Source organism: Pleurodeles waltl, chromosome 9, assembly GCF_031143425.1.
Source record: "Pleurodeles waltl isolate 20211129_DDA chromosome 9, aPleWal1.hap1.20221129, whole genome shotgun sequence".
In the NCBI taxonomy this organism is placed as follows: domain Eukaryota; kingdom Metazoa; phylum Chordata; class Amphibia; order Caudata; family Salamandridae; genus Pleurodeles; species Pleurodeles waltl.
This window is the reverse complement of record NC_090448.1, coordinates 1,126,790,536-1,126,815,224: the sequence shown is the minus strand read 5'-3', so window position 1 is coordinate 1,126,815,224 and position 24,689 is coordinate 1,126,790,536. Positions and strand designations below refer to the sequence as shown.

The window sequence follows — 24,689 nt, the reverse complement described above, 5'->3', positions numbered from 1 at the left end:
GAAACCATTACACTATTGACAGACTGTGCCTTCATGTGCACTTGTGTATGTATCCAATATAATTACTCTTCAGAAGTGAATCCTGGCATTCTACATTATTCTCGGAGATCTTCATGACCTCTGCGCTTTCTTGAGAAGCAAGTTCATGTCTCCATGGAGCACCATTCTCGCATTGCATGTTGCAATGGTATTTCAAAGCCTCCATTATAGAGTGTGTTAGTTGACACCGTAGAGGTTGAGCCATTTATTTTGTAATTGTTTGTTTTTAAACTTCGTATCAAACAAGATTTTGTCCAAAAGTACCGTAGCCCTGTCACTCAGTGCGTGTTTCAGCCTTTTAAAAAGCCATTTAACTTTTCTGTATTTTACATTTTTCTTCCAACCTCCCTGGTGCATATGTAAGATTTATCTTGCATATTTGAGACAGATTCACTCTAGTATTTAGCTTATTTTTTCAGGGCTGTTGGGACTTAAGATGGAAAGAGGACTGTAAGTTAAAAATGAAATGAGACAGAGGCCTTATACAGTGTTGAATTTGTCATCAGTCTTACGATTTATAGCAGTGGTGATGAAGGCACAAGCGAGAGAGAGAAAAGATCTCGGACTCAAAATCCAGGCCCTCCAAAGCTGATTCTCTTCACCTTCTGTAAAATGCTTAGGGAATAATGTCAGGCTGTCCCTTCAGGCAAATCCTTTCTCTGCACAGCTGCCTTTAATCTCTGATCCTTTCACTACCTTCCACTTCCTTTAACCAGCCTGTATTTTTGCGAGACGTGGGCTTCTTCATTTTGACTGCTTTAAAGTAATTACACACTAGTCTTTAAAAACTGCATGAAGATCATGGTTGCTCATTACAATAATAAAAGGTAGTAAAGGCCAAAAAAACTGCACCTCCTTGTTGTGTCCAAAATTGGTCTATGATTTAGTCTACTCAGAATGGTGCTCAGTGATCAATTGCCCTACTACCTTAAGGCAAGGAATTTTGTATGTATAACTATATACACAATGTACAGAAGAACAGCTAAGACCACAGCACTCACAACACAAATATTTGTAAATATGAAAGTAAAATCTAATGTAGAAGATCCAAGGTGTATAGTACAGTAGTCTTCTTGGTATTCCAGAAAGTAATTTATTTGGATCAATAAGTACTTGTAATATATACGTGTTCATGTACAGCCAGCAAGTGTTCTGTCACACAGTGACTTTTTCAAGGCTGTAAAAATACATGGTATACATAAGTAATAGTTAATATTTTTAAATAACAGTATACAGTACATTTTCTGTAGTGTGAGGGGAATCAGACATGACAATGGTGACTAGGCATATAGTACTGGAAAGGTGTACATGAAAGATTTTGTGAAATTAGAAAAATATATATATAACATTTTTTATTAGAGTTATTTAGTGGTGCAAGTTTTAGGTTTATGTTTGTTTTCATTATGCATGGCAGCTCCTTGGTTTTGAAGTAGGGCTCTTAGTGGCTTCATAAATAATTATTATAGGTTATAAAGATTGTGCCTGTAGGACCATGCAGATGACCTAGTTTGGTGGTGATTGGGAGCTGTTCCTTTACAGAACGTGATGACTAACGATGAGGAAGTAGGCAGGCACATCTTGGGGATCTCCACCTTTTTTCTGAAAAGCAACTCCGTGCCTCTATGGGACAGTTCTCTCCCAGCTTAAACAGTAGTAAACTCAGTATTGTGTTGCTGTATTGATAAACAAAGTGTATAAGGCACTCTTTTGGGTGGATGGCCACTGCACTTTCTGATTATGTTTCCAATGAACTGTTTGCCTGGTGATGGTCAAAGCAGGTTAAGGTTGATATAAGCAGGGTTAAGGAGGTGGTAGATGAGGAAGATTGATGAAGTGGTAACCATTGCTCATTCACTTCTAGTACTGTTGCTTTCCACTATGGAATTCGCTGTATATTCAGTTAACTGATAGGCTGTATATCTTTCTTAAACACCACATCAGAGAGGATTTAAGAGTACTTCAAACAGTACTTTCCTAGTGTCAATGGCTGAGAGAGGCTAAAATAAACTCCAAAGCTTGATATGCTGTACAACCTCCTACCTATTCTCCGTGAGCACTGTTAGCTGCATTTTATAAGCTTTATCACATACCCACTAAGCTGTTAACATTTATATCTTTTAAGTTTTTTTTTTTATCTTACTTTATATATATTTTTTTACCTTGTTCTGTTTCGCTGGTCACCAAAAGCATTATTTTGTTAAGGTTCTGTACTTTTAACTGTTTAATGCTTTCCCACTATATTTGTTTTCAGGTACATTTGTAGATCTTGCTTGACAGGTGTAGCAGCTAGCAAATAGCATAAATTAAAAAAAATATATGCAGAAAGGGGGTTTGGGTCAGTCTCCTTCAGCCGTTTGCTATGTTTGAGTGAGCCCCCTTCAGCCATTGCGTGTGTTCTTCAATCTTTGGTTTTGATCACAGCATGTCACTGATGTACACACTTTACCAGTCATTTGTGACTGACCAATTATTAACTTCTTAAAGATTCCCTTATCATCCCTAAACCTGCCCTAATGGTATTGTCTTCAGGGGTGCCACACTGTAGACACCCTGATACTAGCTACATCACTGCCATCTGCATCACATGGGTTGATGATACCATGGTATTCAGTGAGAGAAATTGTATGAGTAGCCCCTCAAGAGAGGCTCCCTGAAGCAGCTGCTAGAAGAGGTCTGCTGCACTACATTCTCCTACCTTATTTAGTAGGGCAGCAAAGCAGTTGCTAAACTTGCTGTGCTGCACTGTGCTGCTTGATTAATTCCCCCTGCACTGGTCATCCTTGGCGACCGATATTTAGCATATATTCTGATATAGGACCACAACAAGTGCCAGGTCTACAGAGCACAAGGACTGTGGTTCTCCGGCCAGGTGAATGAACAAGCAATATAACTTTCTTCAGTCTGTGCACTGGTCTTGACCATAAGTTGTTTCGGTATGAGCGTTTATGGTGGCAGACGAGCTTGTGCAGTGATGGAATATCAGGGATTTGGTGTGGGGAGCTACTGTGCCATAACCCAGTGGTTGTTAGGTAAATGAAAAGCACAATTGGGAGAGGAGAGCCTTGTGAAAGACATGCTGGATACAATTCATATGGAGTAACCATGCAGTCCCTCTGATGCCTTCATACTACTGCGGGATGCTGATGGAGTCTTGTTGTCAAAACAAAAGCATGACAGTTGAAAACGGAATATAAAAATATTAATCATTTAGACGTTTAATATGTAGGAGTATTCAAAAAGTTTGTGTGAGTGCTTCCAGTTTTCCCCAGGTCCTTAAGTTCTGTTTGGCAGTACATGGGCACTCTCATAAAGTAGCGAACGTGTACCTTTCTCTATGCGCTCTTATGATTTGAATGCTTGGCTGATCTGCTGCCAGAGCTATAATCAAGAGTTCGTGTGGATACACTGTTAGTGTATACATAAGATATTTTGATACTGCAGTATGGTCATGTAAAAGGGAGACTAATGCTTATTTGGTAACATTCTGCAGAGAAGAAATAAAAACATGACTTGCCCTTAAAGATTTTTCCTGTCTATAAACATACTTAATTATAAATGTAGTCTTTTTTATTTTTATTTACAAAAATGTCATTAAAATTTAAAATATATAAATAGTAGGAATTACAATTATACTGTATAAACTATACAAAAGTAAGGTATAGTGTGCACAGTCCAATGGGTCCCCAAAGGCTTTACAGAGCCTAAAAGTAGATAATACTAATGCTCTCTTTTGTGGTAGTGTGGTCGAGCACTTAGGCTTATCAGAGGTAGTGCTAAGCATTTGTTGTACACACAGTCAAGAAATGAGGTACACACTCAATGACTAACTCCAGGCCAATGTATTATGTATCAAAATATGCCTTGTTACTTTATTTCTAGAACCAAAAGGATATTTGTTGCAGGTAAGTTCATTCTTGAAACTGTATCACTTTCAAGTATCAAATGCACTTTGTTTAGAATTTACTTGAATAACAGTTTACAGCTGAATAATACTTTTCAATTTTAGAAATGCAGTGCTATTACTCATAGAAAGTAATGCAGTCCTAGGGGAGGAAAAGTAACAACACAATTTGCAGGTAAATACTCGACTTAAGATCCCAGTCTTGGGGGGGTTAGGGTGTCCAAAGGGCAAAGTTTAGGAAGACACCAAGGGTGCACCACCAGCAACACTTGGCCGGCCGGGTGCAGAAGTCAAAGTCTGTGTCGGGCGCCCAATGGAATCGTGTGGAGATAGGGGGTACTTAGAAGAAAACAGCTTGCAGATAAGTACCCACGACTTCATGGCACTGGTTTAGATCGGTATCGTGGGGGGGCCACAGGTCAGCACCAAACATACATCTTCAGTGGCACAGGGGCAGCCGGTTGCAGGGTGCAAACACAGTGTCGGGCGCCCAATGCTGTTCAATGAGGGAACACCGGCGGTCACAAAGATGCTGCAGGTGTGGTCCAGGGAGTTGCCTGAAGATAACCAACTGCTGGACAGGTAAGTAGAGACCTCCCTGGATGATGCTGGACTGTCGTTTGGTTCCCCAAGGCTGGGGGACTGCAAGTGCAGGGGTACCTTTTAGGCATCAAGAAATCTCCTCCGGATCCAGTCTCTGTCAGGGCAGGTCCGCTGGATTTAGGTTGCAGGAGCCATCGTGTTGGTCATGAGGGGTTAACCCAGGGTGGACTCTAAGTCGGAATCGCCGGGAGACTCTCCCATCCGTTGGGCCACCTGGACTTGGGCTGTGGGTGTAGGGTGCAAAGTGGGCAGGACTCGTGGATCCAGGGTGTTTCTGGAGTCTTTCTTGGAGGTTTCTTTGTGGACAGGGCCTCTGTCCAGGGAGATCTTGGTCTTTAGGGAAGGCAGGCAGTCCTCATGGGGTTTGTAAAGGTCGCAGGTCCTGCAGGACGAGTTGTCTTCTTGTAGCTGGAGTCTTGAAGCTGCAGACAGACCAGTAGGGCTAGGGACAAGTCAGTTGTCGTCTGGAGTCTTCACTGCTGGTGTAGTCCTTCATTCCTTCTTCTTTAGGTCATCAGGAATCTGAAGAGCAAGGTTCTGTGGTGTCCCTAAATGCTAGATTATGGGGCATACAGGGATCAGAGGGCAGTAGCCAATGGCTACTGTCCCTGAGGGTGGCTACACCAGTCATGTGCCAACCCTCTTTGGGGAGGGGGGCACATTGCTATCTCTATTGGCTATCCTCTTCCAAAACAAGATGGAGGATTCTGCAAGGAGGGGGGCAGGGTTTACCTCAGCTCTGGACACCCTAGGGGTGGTAACAGCTGTGGTGGTCACTCCTCCTTGTGTTTACTAATTTTCCCACCAGACTGGCCGCCAAAAGTGGGGCTTAGCCCAGGAGGTGGGAATCTCCACAAGCTGGAGTACCCTGGGGCAGTGTAAGAAGAGGCAGGAACCTTTGAGGGTCAATGCCAAGTGTTGCAGTTCCTGCATGGGGAGGTGTGGAACACCGCCACACAGAGCATGCTTTGTCCCTGACCCCAGAGAGCACAAACGTCCTCACCCCATGGGGTCAGAAGATTGCCTGTTAGTGGCAGGCTGGCACAGACCAGTCAGCCTTACACTAGAGTGTTGAGTGGAATACAGGGGGCATTTTCAATAAATCCAACAATGGCATCAGTGTGGGTTTATTTTGCTGAAACATTTGATACCAAACTTCACAGTCTTCAGTGAAGCCATCATGGAGCTATGGACTTGGTAATGACAAACTCTCAGCTCATGTGCTCTGTATGGCCACACTGCACTTACAATGTCTAAGAATGGACGTACACACTGTATGGGCATATTGCTCATGCAGCCATGCCCTCATCTGGGGTATACTGCACCCTGCCTTAGGGCTGTAAGGCCTGCTAGAAGGATGACTTACCTATGCCACAGGTAGTGGTTTGTGTGCAGGGCACCCAGAGAGGGATGCCATGTCGACTTTACCTTTTTCTCCCCACCAACACACACAGTCTGCAATGGCAGTGTGCGTGTGCTTCGTGAGGGGTCCCTTAGGGTGGCATAATACATGCTGCAGCCCTTAGAGACCCTCCCTGGCCACAGGGCCCTTGGTACCCCGGTACTTTTTACAAGGCAGTTAGCTGTGTGCCAGTGGTGGAAGCAGTGGTACAGTTTAGGGAAAGAACACGGGTGCTGCGGCCTGGTTAGCAGGATCCCAGCACACACACACCGTCAAGTTAATATCAAATATCAGGCAAAAAGTGGGAGGGGGGTTAACCATGCCAAATGGGGCACCTTCCTACATAAATGATAATGTAATGTCTCTTAAAAGTTCAGTTGCTTAGAAATCGCATTTCATGATGAGTGTGCAATTTCTTCCATAACCCTACTTTGAACGTTTTTTTGAGAATACTAGCAATATATTATTTACATTCTCTTATCTGAAATGGAAAGATTTCCTTATCGCTCACCTGGCTTCTCTTCCTTGTGTGAGGGTGGGGGGGAGGTTGTGTACAGACTAGAAGGCATACCTAAATTTCCTCAGCAATACTAGCTATCATTTCAAGTCATTTGAATACAAGCTGGGAGTCACAACTGCAACATAGTGTATGCTATAATGTCAAATTATTTTCTCAGTTTAAAGCCATGTCTCTATACTATACAGTTGAGAAAATACCAATTGCTTGTTTGAAAACTACTATCAGTCATGTATTTACATTCCAGCAAGCACTCTCATTCAAACAAATCTTCAGTACTTTGGGGGAGGGGGGGTTCATATGGTGCATAGAAGTGGTAGGTGTGGGTTCTGTTAGGGCTTCTCCTCAAAGTGAGGCAGCTATACATAGCATGTGATCTCCTGGACATCTGTCGCCCTCCAGCGATATAAATGGGCAAATAATTAGGAAAGACATTTTAACAAAACATTGCAGTAACAAGCAGTAACAACTTAATTGTGTACCAAATGCAGGTGTGATAGCTAAATAGCAGTGAAGAAGTTCATGATAAGACTGACGTGAGAGAAGAAAAAATGCAGGATTAAAGATTAACCTCTTACTTGTTTGTGTTTTTTTAAATAATATAAATCAAAAGAGGTTAATCATAGTATGTTACTGTGTGATGAATTGTTAGGCCAATTTTAAAAATGTGAAAATTGAATTTACTTTCATCATCTGGATTAATTGAGATTTTATGTAATTTTAATAAATTATTCTTTTGTCAGAAATAAATGAGACTAAATTTTTTTAATGATTTTATAAATTTGATTTGTGGTATACAATAGGACTTACTGAAATTGTTTGAAACAAGACACTGTAATGGAGACTTGTGTAGTAATAAGATTAGCATAGAGGGGAGATATCTTGTTTGTTGCGTTATGTAACCCCTGTCCACTTTGTGCGTGAGGGGTTGCTTACTTTTAAAATCAACATGGCATTCCAGAATGGTCAACTGGTTCTGGCTACGTGGGATGTGACACACAGCAGATGAAATGAGCGGAAAGCAAGCGACCCGTTAGCAATGCTATGCAAGCTACAACGTCTTCTTGAGCACTGAAATAAACCAAGAAAATGTAAAGAAAGGAAAGGGGAGCTATAAAAGGAGAGAATTGAAAACAAAAATTTGTGCCCATCCATCAGACTCTGAAGCATACTGATTTTTGGTTAGATGTACAATTGACCAGTAAATACTGTAATTCACAGGACAGTAGAATAAATGCCTGATGTGGACTGAACCATGACTCTATGCACTACGCGTCATGGGTGGAAGCAAAGTGTGCATGACACTTGGACACACTAAGGGGGTTATTCTAACTTTGGAGGAGTGTTAATCAGTCCGTAAAGTGACGGATATACCACCAGCCGTATTACGAGTTCCATAGGATATAATGGACTCGTAATACGGCTGGTGGTAAATCTGTCACTTTTGGGACGGATTAACACCTCCTCCAAAGTTAGAATAACCCCCTAAATGCTGAACAGAGCTAACCCAAAGGCCCTCTATATATCTATATGGATATATATTATTAGTATTTATGGATGGATGTATTTTTTTGTATTGCATAATCCTTTCGAACAGCTAAGCAGAGGTTCTAGAAAGAATTGTTACAGTGCAAATCTTCTGCCCTTAGGCAGTAACCAACACCAAATTCCTTCCCTGCGAAGGTAATCTGTAAATCCTCATGTAACAAAATACCTATCTGTAGGCTTTACCACAGAGAAATAACAACCCACTCTTAAATGCAGATTTATTTTAACAAATGCTATTTATATTTACTATGCCAAGATAAAACTGCCTTTTTTATTTTTTTAACTTTTCATACTAATTAATGAGGTCCATAGCCTTTATCATTGACTTGTACATAACCAACTCTAGACTATTTTATTGAACATAGGTTTCCACACAAGGCAACCATCAGACGTATGGTTGTGAAAGTCCAAAAGCACAGATAGCAAAGCAAAATACTGTCTCCCCCAGAAGAGCCTACTAAGGATAATTGTGGTACATATGTGCTATCCCCACAGTTTGTTCAGGTGGATCACCAACACGAAAATCCTTGCCTACTAGAGTATCTGAGAGAGAAAATCCCTGCCTACCTATACTACAGTATAACAAGTACCCATCCTTAAAAGCATATTGTCTTTTAACACATCTTTTCACAATAAGTAGGTCAGGCCTACTGGCTTTGTTGTAATGTTTCATAATGAACAGCAGGGCTTAAAAAAAATGCACTCGACCCACTCGCATTGGCAAGTCTTATTTGTTCAGGTCGAGCTGTTTTTAATACTTAATCATCCCTTCTGGCGAGTTTACACTGAACAGGTGTTCTGTTCAGTTGACAAATGGAGGGGCAATAAAAGATGCCTTTAAATCTTGTTCTCTTGTCACATTTGCTCAAATGACAGACAGAGGTCAAAAGTCAGTTTTTCTTACAGTTAATTTTCCTTCTGACTGCTGAGTTCCAGGACATTGTAAGGTGAACTGTGTTACCTGCTGCTTAGAATGTAAAATAAAAGGATATAGGGTGTCAGGTTTTTCATAACACACAACATTTAAATGACTAAGTCAACCTTGCAAACATTTAAAAATATATTTCAATAGTTGCGCAAGCCCTTTTTTATATTTCTGTGTGATGAAAAAATATTTTAATAGGACGATAACAAATCAGAATACATTATGTGTTGGTGTGCAAAGGATATGTTTTCTGAAACACAATTTTCACAGACTTTTAATACACTATATAGTTTTATCAGTAAAGTTGCAAGTTAGTGGAGAGGTTTTTGGACATTTCTTGCAAAGTTACTGTGTGTAGGTGACAATATGCTACCACAACATGGTTTAGTAATATATTTATTAAAATTGAGTGTTTAAACAAACTGAGAAACACTCTTGCCCTGATGGCAATGTTGTTAGTAAACTAAAAGAAGTCCTAGATTATGTGGGCTAGACCTGATGGGTATGTGGGCTAGATTCTTGTGATGCATGCAGCAATCTGTGGTCTACTTAATCAAACGAGGTTTTTTGTACTGCAGCAATGCTGAGCTCACATATTTGAAGGTGCAGCCATATGTGAGAATCAAGAAAAAGGCGACTCTGTAAACTATTTGCCTAGGATCACACAATTTGAGACCCGTTTGCGGGCCAAGTACATTACAGATAGGTTGAGTAGATTATTTAAGTGATTCGACCTGCAGGTCTAGTAAAATTTTACTGATTTTTTTGGGGCCCTGAAACAGATCAAACCTATGAAATTTGGCATGACTGTTCCCTATTGAACCAAAGAAGCCTATATCCTTTACCATTTGCTTTACACCAGTGGTTCCCAACCTTTTGATTTCTGTGGACCCCCCACTTTAACATTAATGGAACCCAGGGACCCCCACTGAATCATCATGGGAATCCGGGGACCCCTGCCTGAGTCATTACTGGAAGCTGGGGACCTAATTTGTCAATATTTGTTAAGATTTTGTTTATTTTCTAGGCTCTCGCGGACCCCCTGAGAAGGCTTTGCGGACCCCCAGGGGTCCCCGGACCACATGTTGGGAACCACTGCTTTACACCTTAGACAGCACCATCCTATTCATGTCCAGATAAACTGCACTCACCATGCATTGTTATAGTATTACAAATGTGTAGTAAAATACACATTGCAAAACAATATACAATCCCCTAACAAGAATCATCACCCTGAAAATCCCCAGGGTTTGACGGAGTGGGTGGCCAACGCCAAAACCTTTTTCTTCTGTGGTAAGGTAGGAAATAACATGCAACAAAGTACCTCCCTGTAACGCAACAAGAAAACCAACAGTTACATAATTACTGGCTTTCACAAATGCTTTTCCAGTAAACAAGGTAGATCAACTGCCTTTGTCATAGTGTTTCATAATGAGTAGAACAGACCTAAGGCATTGGACATAGCGTTTATTAGTGCACCAATCAGTCCCGTAGCTTGTCACCATAACAAGCTCAGGCCTACAGTATTGAGCATAAACATTTCCACAAGGGGATCATCAAGCACATAGTCTTCATATTTTAGAAAGAGAGACAGAAGTCACTGAAAATTAGGAAGGTATGCACAGTTAGAGTTGACTTAACAAAATACTATCTCTACTAAGAGAGCCTAAAACAGATTTTCACAGAGTAAACCTATATACATGGTTTGTCACAAGGGGGAATCAACACCAAACCCTTTCCTACTTCTGTAATCTGTGAGATTTAATGTAACAAAATTCATTTCTAAAATCTTTAATATACAGCAATAACAGTCCACACTGAGATGCATATTGACTTTCATATAAATTTAACAATAAATATGTTAGGCCAAGGGCCTTTATCATAGCATTTCATAAGAAAGAGATCAGGCCTATAGCCAGGATCATTGGCATACCACCATAACCCTCTCAGTCCTGCTATGTTGAATACAGGGAGTGCAGAATTATTAGGCAAGTTGTATTTTTGAGGATTAATTTTATTATTGAACAACAACCATGTTCTCAATGAACCCAAAAAACTCATTAATATCAAAGCTGAATATTTTTGGAAGTAGTTTTTAGTTTGTTTTTAGTTTTAGCTATGTTAGGGGGATATCTGTGTGTGCAGGTGACTATCACTGTGCATAATTATTAGGCAACTTAACAAAAAAAAATATATACCCATTTCAATTATTTATTATTACCAGTGAAACCAATATAACATCTCAACATTCACAAATATACATTTCTGACATTCAAAAACAAAACAAAAACAAATCAGTGACCAATATAGCCACCTTTCTTTGCAAGGACACTCAAAAGCCTGCCATCCATGGATTCTGTCAGTGTTTTGATCTGTTCACCATCAACATTGCGTGCAGCAGCAACCACAGCCTCCCAGACACTGTTCAGAGAGGTGTACTGTTTTCCCTCCTTGTAAATCTCACATTTGATGATGGACCACAGGTTCTCAATGGGGTTCAGATCAGGTGAACAAGGAGGCCATGTCATTAGATTTCCTTCTTTTATACCCTTTCTTGCCAGCCACGCTGTGGAGTACTTGGACGCGTGTGATGGAGCATTGTCCTGCATGAAAATCATGTTTTTCTTGAAGGATGCAGACTTCTTCCTGTACCATTGCTTGAAGAAGGTGTCTTCCAGGAACTGGCAGTAGGACTGGGAGTTGAGCTTGACTCCATCCTCAACCCGAAAAGGCCCCACAAGCTCATCTTTGATGATACCAGCCCAAACCAGTACTCCACCTCCACCTTGCTGGCGTCTGAGTCGGACTGGAGCTCTCTGCCCTTTACAAATCCAGCCACGGGCCCATCCATCTGGCCCATCAAGACTCACTCTAATTTCATCAGTCCATAAAACCTTAGAAAAATCAGTCTTGAGATATTTATTGGCCCAGTCTTGACGTTTCAGCTTGTGTGTCTTGTTCAGTGGTGGTCGTCTTTCAGCCTTTCTTACCTTGGCCATGTCTCTGAGTATTGCACACCTTGTGCTTTTGGGCACTCCAGTGATGTTGCAGCTCTGAAATATGGCCAAACTGGTGGCAAGTGGCATCGTGGCAGCTGCACGCTTGACTTTTCTCAGTTCATGGGCAGTTATTTTGCGCCTTGGTTTTTCCACACGCTTCTTGCGACCCTGTTGACTATTTTGAATGAAACGCTTGATTGTTCGATGATCACGCTTCAGAAGCTTTGCAATTTTAAGAGTGCTGCATCCCTCTGCAAGATATCTCACTATTTTTGACTTTTCGGAGCCTGTCGAGTCCTTCTTTTGACCCATTTTGCCAAAGGAAAGGAAGTTGCCTAATAATTATGCACACCTGATATAGGTTGTTGATGTCATTAGACCACACCCCTTCTCATTACAGAGATGCACATCACCTAATATGCTTAATTGGTAGTAGGCTTTCGAGCCTATACAGCTTGGAGTAAGACAACATGCATAAAGAGGATGATGTGGTCAAAATACTCATTTGCCTAATAATTCTGCACTCCCTGTATAAGCTATGCCACCAAAAAGTGCAATAGAAGCAGCATTGTTAGTGGAAGCACACAGATTTTGCCCAATTAGATCCAGAGGAAACCAGTATGTGGGCAGAGCCTAAGCCTCTATCTTAGTAATACTCTGAAATCTCTGTTTAAAATTGTTACAAAGTGCTTTCTCATCATAGCCATTAGTGGATACAGACATTTCTGGAGGGAGGGAGGGAAGGTGTTCAAGTCAACATGTGTACCTGAATCAAAGCACTGATCACATTTGGAATATGAAAAGAAATAGTCAAGCAGAACATATCAGTGAGACTTCCACAGTTTGGGAATACAGTAGGAATCTGCTAAGCTTTCCTTTGTGGTCAAGGCATCATATCTAAAGTGTCCGTTTATTGGTTTGAAACTAATGTTCATAAATAGTTACAAGTAAAGCTTTTGAATGAAGTTGTAGATTTTCAAGACCTTCTTGACGCTGTTTTCCCACTGCATACTTGTGGTTTTTACCATATGACCGTGTATTGTAGGTTTACAGCATCCTGCGCCACGTGGCTGAGGTCTTGGAGTACACCAAGGATGAGCAGCTGGAGAGTCTGTTCCAGAGGACTGCCTGGGTTTTTGATGACAAGTACAAGAGGCCGGGATATGGAGCCTATGATGCATTTAAACACGCAGTTGGGTAAGGGTCCCATCCTTGGTCGTTGCATGTCCCTCGGAAACAGAAATGGCTATATTTAAAAAAAAAAAAGCATTGTATCCTCATGGCCCGTAATAGTGGATTTTCAGTTTTACCCCTCTACTTCTCTCCATCTGCCTTATGAAGTATGATATTACTGTTGTGTTCCATGACTCAGTACAGGAAGTGCCTTCATTGTTCATGTTTGTTTATCTTCGCTTTGAGTCTCTCTTCCAGTACAAGGACCTGTCTTTCTAATAGGTTTATTGTAGGTTTTATGGCAGAGTAAAATAAAATATGTTTATTGAAGAGAATTTGTCTCCTGGCTTAGGGCCATGTCTATCAAACATTTTTGCGATCGCAAACGGCCCGCCTACTCTTAAACGCATTCCGTTTTCCTTTAAGGAAACCGGGTTGCATTTAAAAAAAAAAAAAAAAAAAAAAAAAGCAATCACAGACATGGTGGTCTGCTGAGCCCAGCAGGCCACCATCCCTGTGATTGTAGCCATTCGCAGTGGCTTGCAAATTGCGACCTACCTCGTGAATATTGATGAGGTAGATCCATTTTCAAGCCCTTGCTATCCTCTGGGGATTCTTTTGTGATGTTTACTACTTCTCATACATGGGATTGTGAGCTCAGCAGCTTTGAGTGACTTTTAATGTCATGTATTTAATGATGTTTGTCATATTGTGTGTCCTTTATAAATTCTTAAATGTTGTAATTTAGTGAGACGTACCATTTATGTATTAATCGGTTACAGTTTTGAGCTGAATTTTGTAAACCTCAGCAGACGATTGCTTTTGCAGTGTAGGTCAGTGGAATTAGGACTTCCATGTAACACTTTAAAAATATTGCTTTGAAATGAAAATTCCTGGAGGACAATGTCTAGAACTTACACAGCTATCTTTCTACTCTTATGTAAAGAATATTTCTTTACTTTATTTGTCCTACCCTGTTTTTCCCTGTTTATTTTTTGTTCTCAAATTGAGGGCCAACAGGGAGTATCTTGCCATCTCCTCACCATTGTCTTTGTGATGCCTAGTTTGGTGAGAGTCTTGCACAAACCTTTGTACTGTTCTCTTAACCTGAAGTAGTAAAACAAAGGTTTGACTGAAAATGTCATAAACAGGTTGGCCACTGTATCTAGCCACAAACTTGTTTCGGTATTCGTTTGAAACTTTTCTGTTTAAATTAGTCATTTTCAGGATACTTTTTTTTAGTGATGGCTATTCTGGTAGAATGAAGAAGGTCAGAGATGAACATGTGTGAGAAATTTCAAGGGGGCACACTTTGAATGTTTTTTTGTGAAAACAGATTTTTTTTTTGTTTCTCTCCCCACCCCCACTGCCCCCCCGCCGCCCCATCAGCTCCAAACAGTCATAGTAAAAACCACAATCACTCCCTCTTACACATCTTTAGATATATAATAGTATCTGTAACAAACTGTGCAATTCCACCCCTCATTGCCACACCACCCACCCTCCTCCCCTGGTTGTGCCCTTCAACTTGCACATCAAATACTTGTTTCTGAGCCTCAGTCAGTCCAGTGCTATCAATACGAGGTAAGCAGCAATCTAAACTTCTGGCCCAGTGGCGGTCTATTGGAGTACTGGTCCTAGACTTCAATGTCTCAAATCAGTTTACTAAGGGGGGGGGGGGTCACTTTGAGGGAATTTCTGGTGATGCTGCTGGTGACAGGGGATCTAGAGCTTTCGTGCCATCCAATATGGCCTCCCAGACACTGGCCACATCTAACGAGCCCCATCCACATGGAGCATCTCGGAGCAGCACCAGACTATCATAGCCCGCCCATCTCTCCAACACTTTACACCATACTGTCACCCGGGGTCCCCCTAGAGCCTTCCAAAGTCTGGTGATTACTTGCTTTGCAAAATAAGAGCCAAGTCTTGAAACCCACTTGTGGCCTTGGTCTTAGCAGTGTGGAAACCAGCTCAACAAACAGTGCCTGGGTTGCATGGAACTTCTTTTTTATTGATACCCGCAACTATGTTGGTGACTTCTACCCAGTAGATGACACGCACCGGGCAATTCCAGAGCATATGTATGAACTCCAGTCGCTCCTCCCCGCATCTCAGCATGTTGCGCCCACTGGATGAAAGTATCTATTTAGTCTACTGGGGGTGAGGTATGCCATGTGTTGAACATAAAAGATAATGAACTGAAAACGGGTGTTTCTCATTATTTTGGTTACCCTTTGTAATATTAGTCGCCCAGTCGTCCTCTGGTACGGGGATCCTTGAGTCTTCCTCCCATCTGGTTCATAGGGCAGTCAGGGACATCATCATATTCTCACGTTGAATGTTGACTTTCCAAATCTGTCTCTTCTAAAAAATAAAAAAAAATGTTTGGACAGTCTAGACCAGTTATACTTTTTAAGAGCAAGGTTTTATCCCATCCAATGATAGAAAGTAAAGATGCAGTGTGAGTTTACAGATTAATGTATTCTACTTATGCTTTTCTGTTTTGTGTATTTATCTATTTCCTTTTTAATAATACTCCACGTTTTACAAACTCCTTCAGGATATACTAGTACAGCCGAGAGAAGCAGTGTAAGGATTTATCATACCACCTACTATTGACCCACCTCCCCCTTGCCTCCCAGTTTTTTTTACCCCATACCCATATCCCTAGTTCCAGTGTTATGAATACAGACATTTCTCTGGGCCTATTATCCATAATCTTTTACATCTACACTGTGTGGATATTGATGTTGAAGTATCCTAGTTTTACGAGGTAGGAAAGTGATGAACTCTGACTCATTCTGATCAACCTTATTTCCAGAGCAAACAATGAGTGTACAATAAAACAAATGTGCACTATGGGTTAATATTAAACTCTGTGTAGAATATATCCCTAAAAATAACCTCAAATCTGCTTTCCTTGTGATTGAAAGAATATAAAGGTATAGTGCTCTTCCACACGGATTTTACTGGAACAAATCTGTAGTTGAAAAAATTATATATTTTTAGTGTTCTACTTTTATACACTGTAGAAGTAAAATCCATGTTAGAATATATAGACAATGAGCCCCATGTTCAGTTTAAATTTATTGTAATCCTAAGTGGTGAAGTACATAGACAATTGTGGATCTAAGATGCAAAGATCATTTAGAGGTCTTTATAGTGGGGGCGAAAGTCAAGTTGTAAGGGTTGCCTAAAGAGATCGTCCTGAAAAGATTTATCTGGTATGGATATGGAAATACTAGGCGCCCCTTAAAAATATAGTTTCTGTATGGAATTTTCACAAGTTTGTAGGCGTGAGTGCAGTTAGATTTGTGCCACAAGAGCTTAGACTGGAAGAATGTAGGCACACGTTCCAGACAACTGTTTCAAAGACATAAATATGTAAAGCAGAGAGCTGTTTACCTGAACAGGCAGTCGATACATATTTTTCTACTACATTTATATGCAACTTACTACCCCTATGTGGGGTGGTAAAATACTTGCCTACATGGAAAGTATGGTGCACGGTGTACATGGTGTGTTTGGAAGAGTGCTGTCTTGTGTGTTTTTTTTTTTTTTTTTTTTTTTTTTTTTTTTTTAAATGCTATACAGGAAGCGTTTCTGTGTTGTGGTTGTGTTTTTTTTTTTTTTTTTTTTTTTTTCCTTTTTTTACAATCCTATGTAGGAGATTTCCATGTTGTGCGTGATGACTAGCAAGGTGTGGCTATCTTGTCACGGGATGCAGCACTTAGTGTGGTGGATGAAGAGGTATGTATGATTGGCGGGTTTGAGCAGCTCTGCAGGTCCGTTTATGATATTTCTTGTGTTCATGGTCCACTTAGCTGGTTACTCCACTGGGTTGTCCGTGCTGAGTTATTTTGTTTAAAGTTTATGTCCCTGAGCAGGCATAGGTTGTTCACCTATACAGCCTATTTAGCTTTGATGCTTAAGTTATGGGGGGGTCAAATAGGATGTTAAAATAAACATCATCTACTAGATTCCCGTCGGATGAACTATTAACACAGTTGACAGCAGCTACTGTCTACGATTCAAGCTCTACACACCTCCAGGTGTCAGTTCACCAAGTCCAGCACTGATGGCCATGGTTGACAGAGCACATACATATGGCAGAGAGCCAGATACATATGCACATAATGTTGGGGGTGTGGTTTTCACTCTGTCAGTTTCACGTGTAGTAAATCTTAAACCGATTCCACTGAGTTGAGTCTTGACTAAAGCATTGGCTGCCATGACTCAGTGTGGAAATTTCAGGAATAGAAATTGTTCGAAAAAGGCAAAGTTCGTGAAAGTCTTTTTGGTCACAGCGCCACCTTGAGGTCGTGTAGACAGATCGGTATCCACATAGATTTCCTGGACCGGCACACAGGGGAATGGCATTCTTCTGTGTTCTGACTTCAAAGGAGCATATGCCACAGTTTGGCTATGTGCCACGAGGCACGATGGGATCAGTGGATGGTGGTACATGTGGTACTGGAGGCTTGCGAGCTGATCGATAATGTCAAAAGTGCTGACCTGTTATAATCGGCGAGTTGCCCCCACACCTCACTCGTCCGCATTTTCTCTTAAATCCTAGACTATTACCACCGATTCCGTTTTTTCGCGCGCTTCACCTGCTTAGTGAGGCTGCCCTTTGATTCACTCGGGTATGGTAGCTGTCTACGTAAACCGGAGCTGTGAAATTGGTATAAGTTGGATAAATCCGTGCTGTTTAGGCTTTTGCTTCTTTAACATCTAGAGCACTACTGTCACATGCTGTGCATTTCTTTCTGCTTTTGAGTCCCTAGAGCCATTCATTTGTACGTTTATTTGTGGACACGTTATTTACTGTACGTGGTTTTTACAGCATAATGTTACTTTTACATAGGTTGATAGTGCTTCAGTATTCCACATGTCATGTAGTCATGCAATAAGATTTATGGAAAGAATGGCAATTTTGGGCAAATGTGTGGGCAAATTTCACATCTTGCATAACATTTGAGGTTATTGAAATCCGTGTGTAAATTCGGCTTACAGGCATTTTAGTGAAGAGAGAAGCTTCAGCATTTCAAGGGAGCCTCAAAGGCACAAAGAGTCTGCTTGAGGGGCGCACACTGGCGTGGGCTGGTGCCCTCTCCTTCTCGGGGGCAGTATGGCATTGCAATGACAGAGACGGGCCTTCCTTCCTAAAGCAAGGCTGCAGACGTGGACAACATTGGGTAGCTACGAGCAAAAAAGGCCATCTAGAAAACTAAGTTATACAGAATTTGGGGTTAATATAGGTATTAGCCAGGGGCAAAGAAAGGATGGATTCCAGCAAAGATTAATCCCATCATTGATTTGATTTAATGATTGCCTACTCATATGTTGCTGGCTTTTCTAATTTTTACATGTACTGCGTTTCTGCTTTTCACTATGTCTGTAATAACGCCCTTGTATAATCTGTAGTAAAACCTGGTTTCAACATTTGATAGAGCTTTTTTTTTTTTAAACAGATAGTGTGTTTTTCTTTTATGTCCTGCTTTTGGAGGCAGATGTTCCCGAACCCTCCAATATATAAATGTATTCCGTGCCGTTGTAGGCATTGCATGTTCGCTATGCTATACTCTGAACTGGCACTGCTGATGGCTCGTAGCCAGAACATTAGTCTTTATATTTTCAATTTTAGTTTTAAAATAAATGGCTAACTTTTGACATTAAGCAAGAAAGGGTTTGACCTTAGCGGACAGTGCCCTTGACATTTAAATATCTTGATTAACACCCCTTGCACACACAGTGGATTCCTGAATCTGTGTAATGTGCTAATCTATTGGCAGCTGCATTCTCTGCCTTTGTGTCTCCGATATTAAATTGTATGTGCTTGATTAGGATCCCAGCACTTGTTACTCTATTTGTGAGTTGTGTGTAGCTTTACTAATCCTGTAGTGGATTAGCGGAGCAACAATTTGAACAGTTTTCGCAGAGATTTACACTTTATTAGCAGTAATGTAGGGTTGAGCTTTGTGCGCTGCATTGCTTTTCTTTAATGCAGAGTGCAAGGATGAGGATGCTCTGCTTCTGTCCAAGTACTCCGAGAAGCTTCCATCGGTGTGCGGCCGAATGACTTCGGGTCTGAAACAGAGACCCAGATTGTAAGAGTTTCACCAGGAGCGTCCAGCTGCTAGCTAACATTCACCATGATTAGAAATGAACGTGAACAAACTTTGGAGAAATGCCTTTGAGGGGGGTCACTCAGTGGTCAACCGGTTAAATGTCATCTACGTAGAGTAGCCCGTGAGAAAATCTTGGCTTTGAAAGGTTTGTGCAGGTTTTTCATACCAGGTTAAAGTTAAAATCAATCAATATGTATTTTCCTGTGGCTGTCTCAGTATCGGTACCAGCTGTCAGTAGGTAGGAATCGGGCCTGGCTCTTGTCCATGTTCCTCGAGCATTGCTTTTTGCCACTATTTGACACCAAGTTTGCTGGAGATGACAAAATGTGCTTGTTGCCTACAGACCTGAAGTGGCCACATCTACCTGGTGTCTTTCTGTGATTTGGAAGTGCAGGAGTGGATTTTGTTTCAGTTATGTGAAATATATTGTTTTTGTGCCTCTCCTTTAACATGTATGGTAGAACCACTGATTTGTTTGAAATACCATCAATGTTCAAGTCTCATCTTCAGTCTTCACACTGCCTAAATTTCTTCATCAAATGGTTGTTTACTGCCGGGCCTCTGTCACGTGTGAACCTTTGAGAGGTATAAATACATTGTTGTTCCATGTATTGCATCAGTATCAGCCTTGCAACGAACTAATTTTCACATAGTTTCATTTTATTACAGCCTTCTTGTTGGATTACACAAACTCAGGCTACACATTTTGTGACCACTATTACTGCTTCTTCAGGATTCTGTTATTTGTTTACTAGTGGTTATGAAGCCACACATGTATTGTTGTCTTTTATTTGGCACTATTCAGGAAATGTCCATGTGTTGGAGTGGCTAGGCCTCACAAGAGATTCTGATTAAATCAGTTAATTGGGAGCATATGCTTGTATTTATATTTTTTCCTTTTTCTTACTGAGCCCATTTTGATCAGTTTATATCACCCCCATCACAGTCGCCTTGTATCGACTTGGATTAGCTGGGTTGGTAAGCAGTTTTGTTTATCTGGGGATTGGACCATAGACACAGGATAGAGTAAGTGCTTTAGGTGTGGGTCAAGAAGAAAGTTAAATGCAACTCTGATATCAAACTATACAGGTCAAAAGTCCAGCCTGTGTCTTTATAAAAAGCAAAACAATTGGTGTTAACGTCTCCAGCCTCATCAACAGATACCTGTGTAGCCTAACATTATCTGCTACATTCTCCAGTTGATACTGCGATCAGCACTTGTGATTCTCACTGCATCTGTTTCCATATTTTGGTCTCCATGTCCCCTTCATATTACGATGCCTCCCTTGCAGCGGACCGTGGAGTTTGCCATCATTATGAGGTCTCATATCACCAGCCAGTGACACCCTGTATGTGCCCTTGTTTTGGAAAGTTGCCATTGGATGAGTCACCCACTTCCAACTGGTTTCTCTTTCCCGTCCGTTGCCGGATTTTCAGCCTCCATGTTGACTTCTTCCTGTGTTACTTCTCTGCATTCTTGAACCTGTAAACTTTCATTGTGCATGCCAGCACATCTAGTGGTAAACTGGCAGTCTAGCTTGCAAATGCATCCATGGTCCTTAAACTTTTTGTTTCAGATGTACTTTTTCATACTACATCTTGTAATAGTCTCCAGTGCTGGTTCTTTCCCTTGGGATCATTGGTCTCTCTTTTGGGGCACCTCTGATTCATTTCCAGCTTGGTGCTTACTCTAGAATGGCCTCCACCTCCTTTCATTGATTATTAATGTAGTTGATGTAAGGCTAACCTTTTCAATGGCTACCTTCAGGGATGTCTTCTTTCATACACTAGACATCGAAATATGTATGGAATACGTTCTACTGTAATCCTTTGTTGCTTTTGCCACTAAACACAGCTTCTTTACCATTCTCTGGTTCTTAGTTTCCTGCTATATCACATGATGTGCCATGCTTCTTGACTTACCTCGCAGTCTGTGGGCAACTGATGGGGCTCCACTTCTGTTCAGGGAGCCGGATGGTGTGAATGAGAAGAGCTTTAGTTGCCATCTTGGCATTCTGGGATGGAGGTACGGACGAACAATAAAGGAACAAACGCAGGAATCAGTCACCATGTCATTCCCCACACATCAAAACCTCAAAGTTCGATGGCATCTGTCGCTGTAGATACACATGGTATGCATGAGCTCGCCATCTGGTGTTGGGTCGGAGTGTTACAAGTTGTTTTTCTTCGAAGAAGTGTTTTCGAGTCACGGGACCGAGTGACTCCACCTTCTGTGCTCATTGCGCATGGGCGTCGACTCCATCTTCGATTGTTTTCTTTCCGCCATCGGGTTCGGACGTGTTCCTGTCGCTCCGAGTTTCGGAACGGAAAGTTAGCTGAAGACGGAAGATTTTCGACGGTATCGTTGCGATCCGGTTAGAGATAGACACATACGACGACGCGTTCAACATCGAAGCGCCTCGGTGCCCTTCGGGGTAGATTTCGGCACCCCGTCGGGGCCTAGTCGGCCCGACCGCGTGGAGGACAACGCCGATGGATCGGACCCCGTTTCGATTCTGCCCCGAATGCCACAACAAATATCCTTATACGGACCTACACTCGGTCTGTAATCTGTGCCTGTCACCCGAGCACAGCGAAGAATCCTGTGAGGCCTGTCGGGCGTTCCGGTCCCGAAAAACTCTGCGCGACCGTCGAGCGAGAAGACTCCAGATGGCGTCCACGCCAAAAGAGCGTCCACAGTTCGAGACAGAAGAGGAACAGGAGGAATCCTTTTCCATCCAGGATTCAGACTCCGACGAGCTACACTCTACAAGAACCGTGAGTAAGACGTCGAGATCAAACCTTAAAAAAGGAAAGAAGGCCCAGGGGACGCCACTGCCAACCGGCCATGGCTCCACCCAAATTCTCGGTGACCAACAATCGGCACCGAAAAAGGCCCATTCAGTGTCGAGATCGTCCGACTTCGGTCGAGACACCGGCACGCAGCCTCCTCGGGACCGAGAGAGTGCTAAACAGAAGCATCGACACCGAGAGTTCGGTGTCGACACCGATCGACGCCGAGACAGTGGCGCCGAAGACCATAGAGGCCAAGAATTTTCGGCACAGAAAAAGAGGAAGGTTACCTCGGAGCCGAAAAAACAATCGACAGGGCTTTCGGAGCCGAAAAAAGCGACATCAGACCCTGTTTCTGGCTCCTATACCGAAGAGCATTCTATGTCTTCTCAAATGAAGAAACATAGATTTGAACAAGAACTGCAATCCACTGACGTGGATCACACGCAAAAGCGTATCTTTATTCAGCAGGGGACTGGGAAGATCAGTACCCTCCCACCTGTCAAACGAAAGAGAACGCTTCAGTTTACTCCTCAGCAACAAACAACACAAAAGGTAACACCTCCTCCCTCGCCTCCACCTGTAACTCCGGCTTCGCCAACTTACACCCCGTCACATTCGCCAGCTCACACCGCCATGAGCCACGACGACCAAGATCAGGATGCGTGGGACTTGTACGACGCACCAGTGTCTGATAACAGCCCAGACACATACCCAACTAGGCCATCACCACCGGAAGACAGCACAGCCTACTCGCAAGTGGTGGCTAGAGCAGCTCTATTCCATAATGTGGAACTACACTCGGAACAAGTAGAGGATGATTTTTTATTTAACACCCTCTCCTCAACCCACAGCTCCTACCAAAGCCTGCCGATGCTCCCAGGCATGCTACGCCATGCAAAGGACATTTTCAAGGAGCCAGTTAAAAGTAGGGCAGTGACGCCTAGGGTGGACAAAAAGTATAAGGCGCCTCCTACGGACCCTGTCTTCATCACCTCTCAGCTGCCACCAGACTCTGTGGTGGTAGGGGCTGCCAGAAAACGGGCAAACTCACACACTTCTGGGGATGCACCTCCCCCAGATAAAGAAAGTAGGAAGTTCGATGCAGCCGGGAAGAGGGTTGCTGTCCAAGCAGCAAACCAGTGGCGCATCGCAAATTCACAAGCGCTGCTAGCGCGATACGACAGAGCCCACTGGGATGAGATGCAGCATCTCATTGAACATCTCCCAAAAGATCTGCAAAAAAGAGCAAAACAGGTTGTTGAGGAGGGTCAAAACATTTCCAACAATCAAATACGCTCCTCCATGGATGCAGCAGACACGGCCGCAAGAACCATTAATACGTCGGTTACCATCCGTAGGCACGCATGGCTCAGAACGTCTGGATTCAAGCCAGAAATTCAACAGGCAGTGCTTAACATGCCAGTAAACGAGAAACTTCTGTTCGGTCCGGAGGTCGACACAGCTATAGAAAAGCTCAAGAAGGACACTGACACTGCCAAGGCCATGGGCGCACTCTACTCCCCGCAGAGCAGAGGATCTTATAACACCTTCCGCAAAACACCTTTTAGAGGAGGGTTTCGGGGTCAGGCCACACAAGCTAGCACCTCACAGTCCGCACCGCCCACCTACCAGGGACAGTACAGGGGAGGTTTTCGGGGCCAGTATAGAGGGGGGCAATTCCCTAGGAATAGGGGAAGATTTCAAAGCCCCAAAACCACTACCAACAAGCAGTGACTCACATGTCACACACCCCTCCCACACAACACCAGTGGGGGGGAGGATACGTCAATATTACGAAGCATGGGACAAAATAACTACAGACACATGGGTCCTAGCAATTATCCAGCATGGTTATTGCATAGAATTCCTGCAATTCCCTCCAGACATACCACCAAAATCACAAAATTTAACAAAATACCATTCACAGCTTCTAGAGATAGAAGTTCAAGCACTACTGCAAAAAAATGCAATAGAATTAGTACCAAGCACACAAATAAACACAGGAGTTTATTCACTGTACTTCTTGATACCAAAAAAGGACGAAACACTGAGACCAATTCTAGACCTCAGAGTAGTAAACACATTCATCAAATCAGACCACTTTCACATGGTCACACTACAAGAAGTGTTACCATTGCTCAAAAAACACGACTACATGACAACCCTAGACCTCAAGGACGCATATTTCCATATACCAATACATCAATCACACAGGAAATATCTAAGGTTTGTATTCAAAGGAATACATTACCAATTCAAAGTATTGCCTTTTGGTTTAACAACCGCTCCAAGAGTATTCACAAAATGCCTAGCAGTAGTCGCTGCACACATCAGAAGGCAGCAAATACATGTGTTCCCGTATCTAGACGACTGGCTAATCAAAACCAGTTCGCTCACACAATGCTCAAACCACACAAATCAAGTCATACAAACCCTCTACAAACTAGGGTTCACCGTCAACTTTGCAAAATCAAACATTCTGCCAAGCAAAGTACAGCAATATCTAGGAGCCATAATAGACACGACAAAAGGAGTAGCAACGCCAACTCCACAAAGGATCCACAATTTCAACAGGGTCATTCAACACATGTCTCCAAACCAAACAATACAAGCAAGAACAATACTACAGCTCCTAGGCATGATGTCCTCATG

General features: G+C 42.3%; 1 protein-coding gene across 1 annotated transcript in view; it reads left to right on the top strand.

Moving 5' to 3' along the window:
- Positions 1-24,689, top strand: part of EIF2S1 (eukaryotic translation initiation factor 2 subunit alpha) — a 102,111-nt gene that overhangs the window by 14,843 nt on the left and 62,579 nt on the right. Inside the window, exon 4 of the mRNA XM_069208877.1 lies at positions 12,980-13,131. Within this exon, the coding sequence (XP_069064978.1) occupies positions 12,980-13,131 (152 nt within the window). The remainder of the gene's footprint in view (positions 1-12,979; positions 13,132-24,689) is intronic.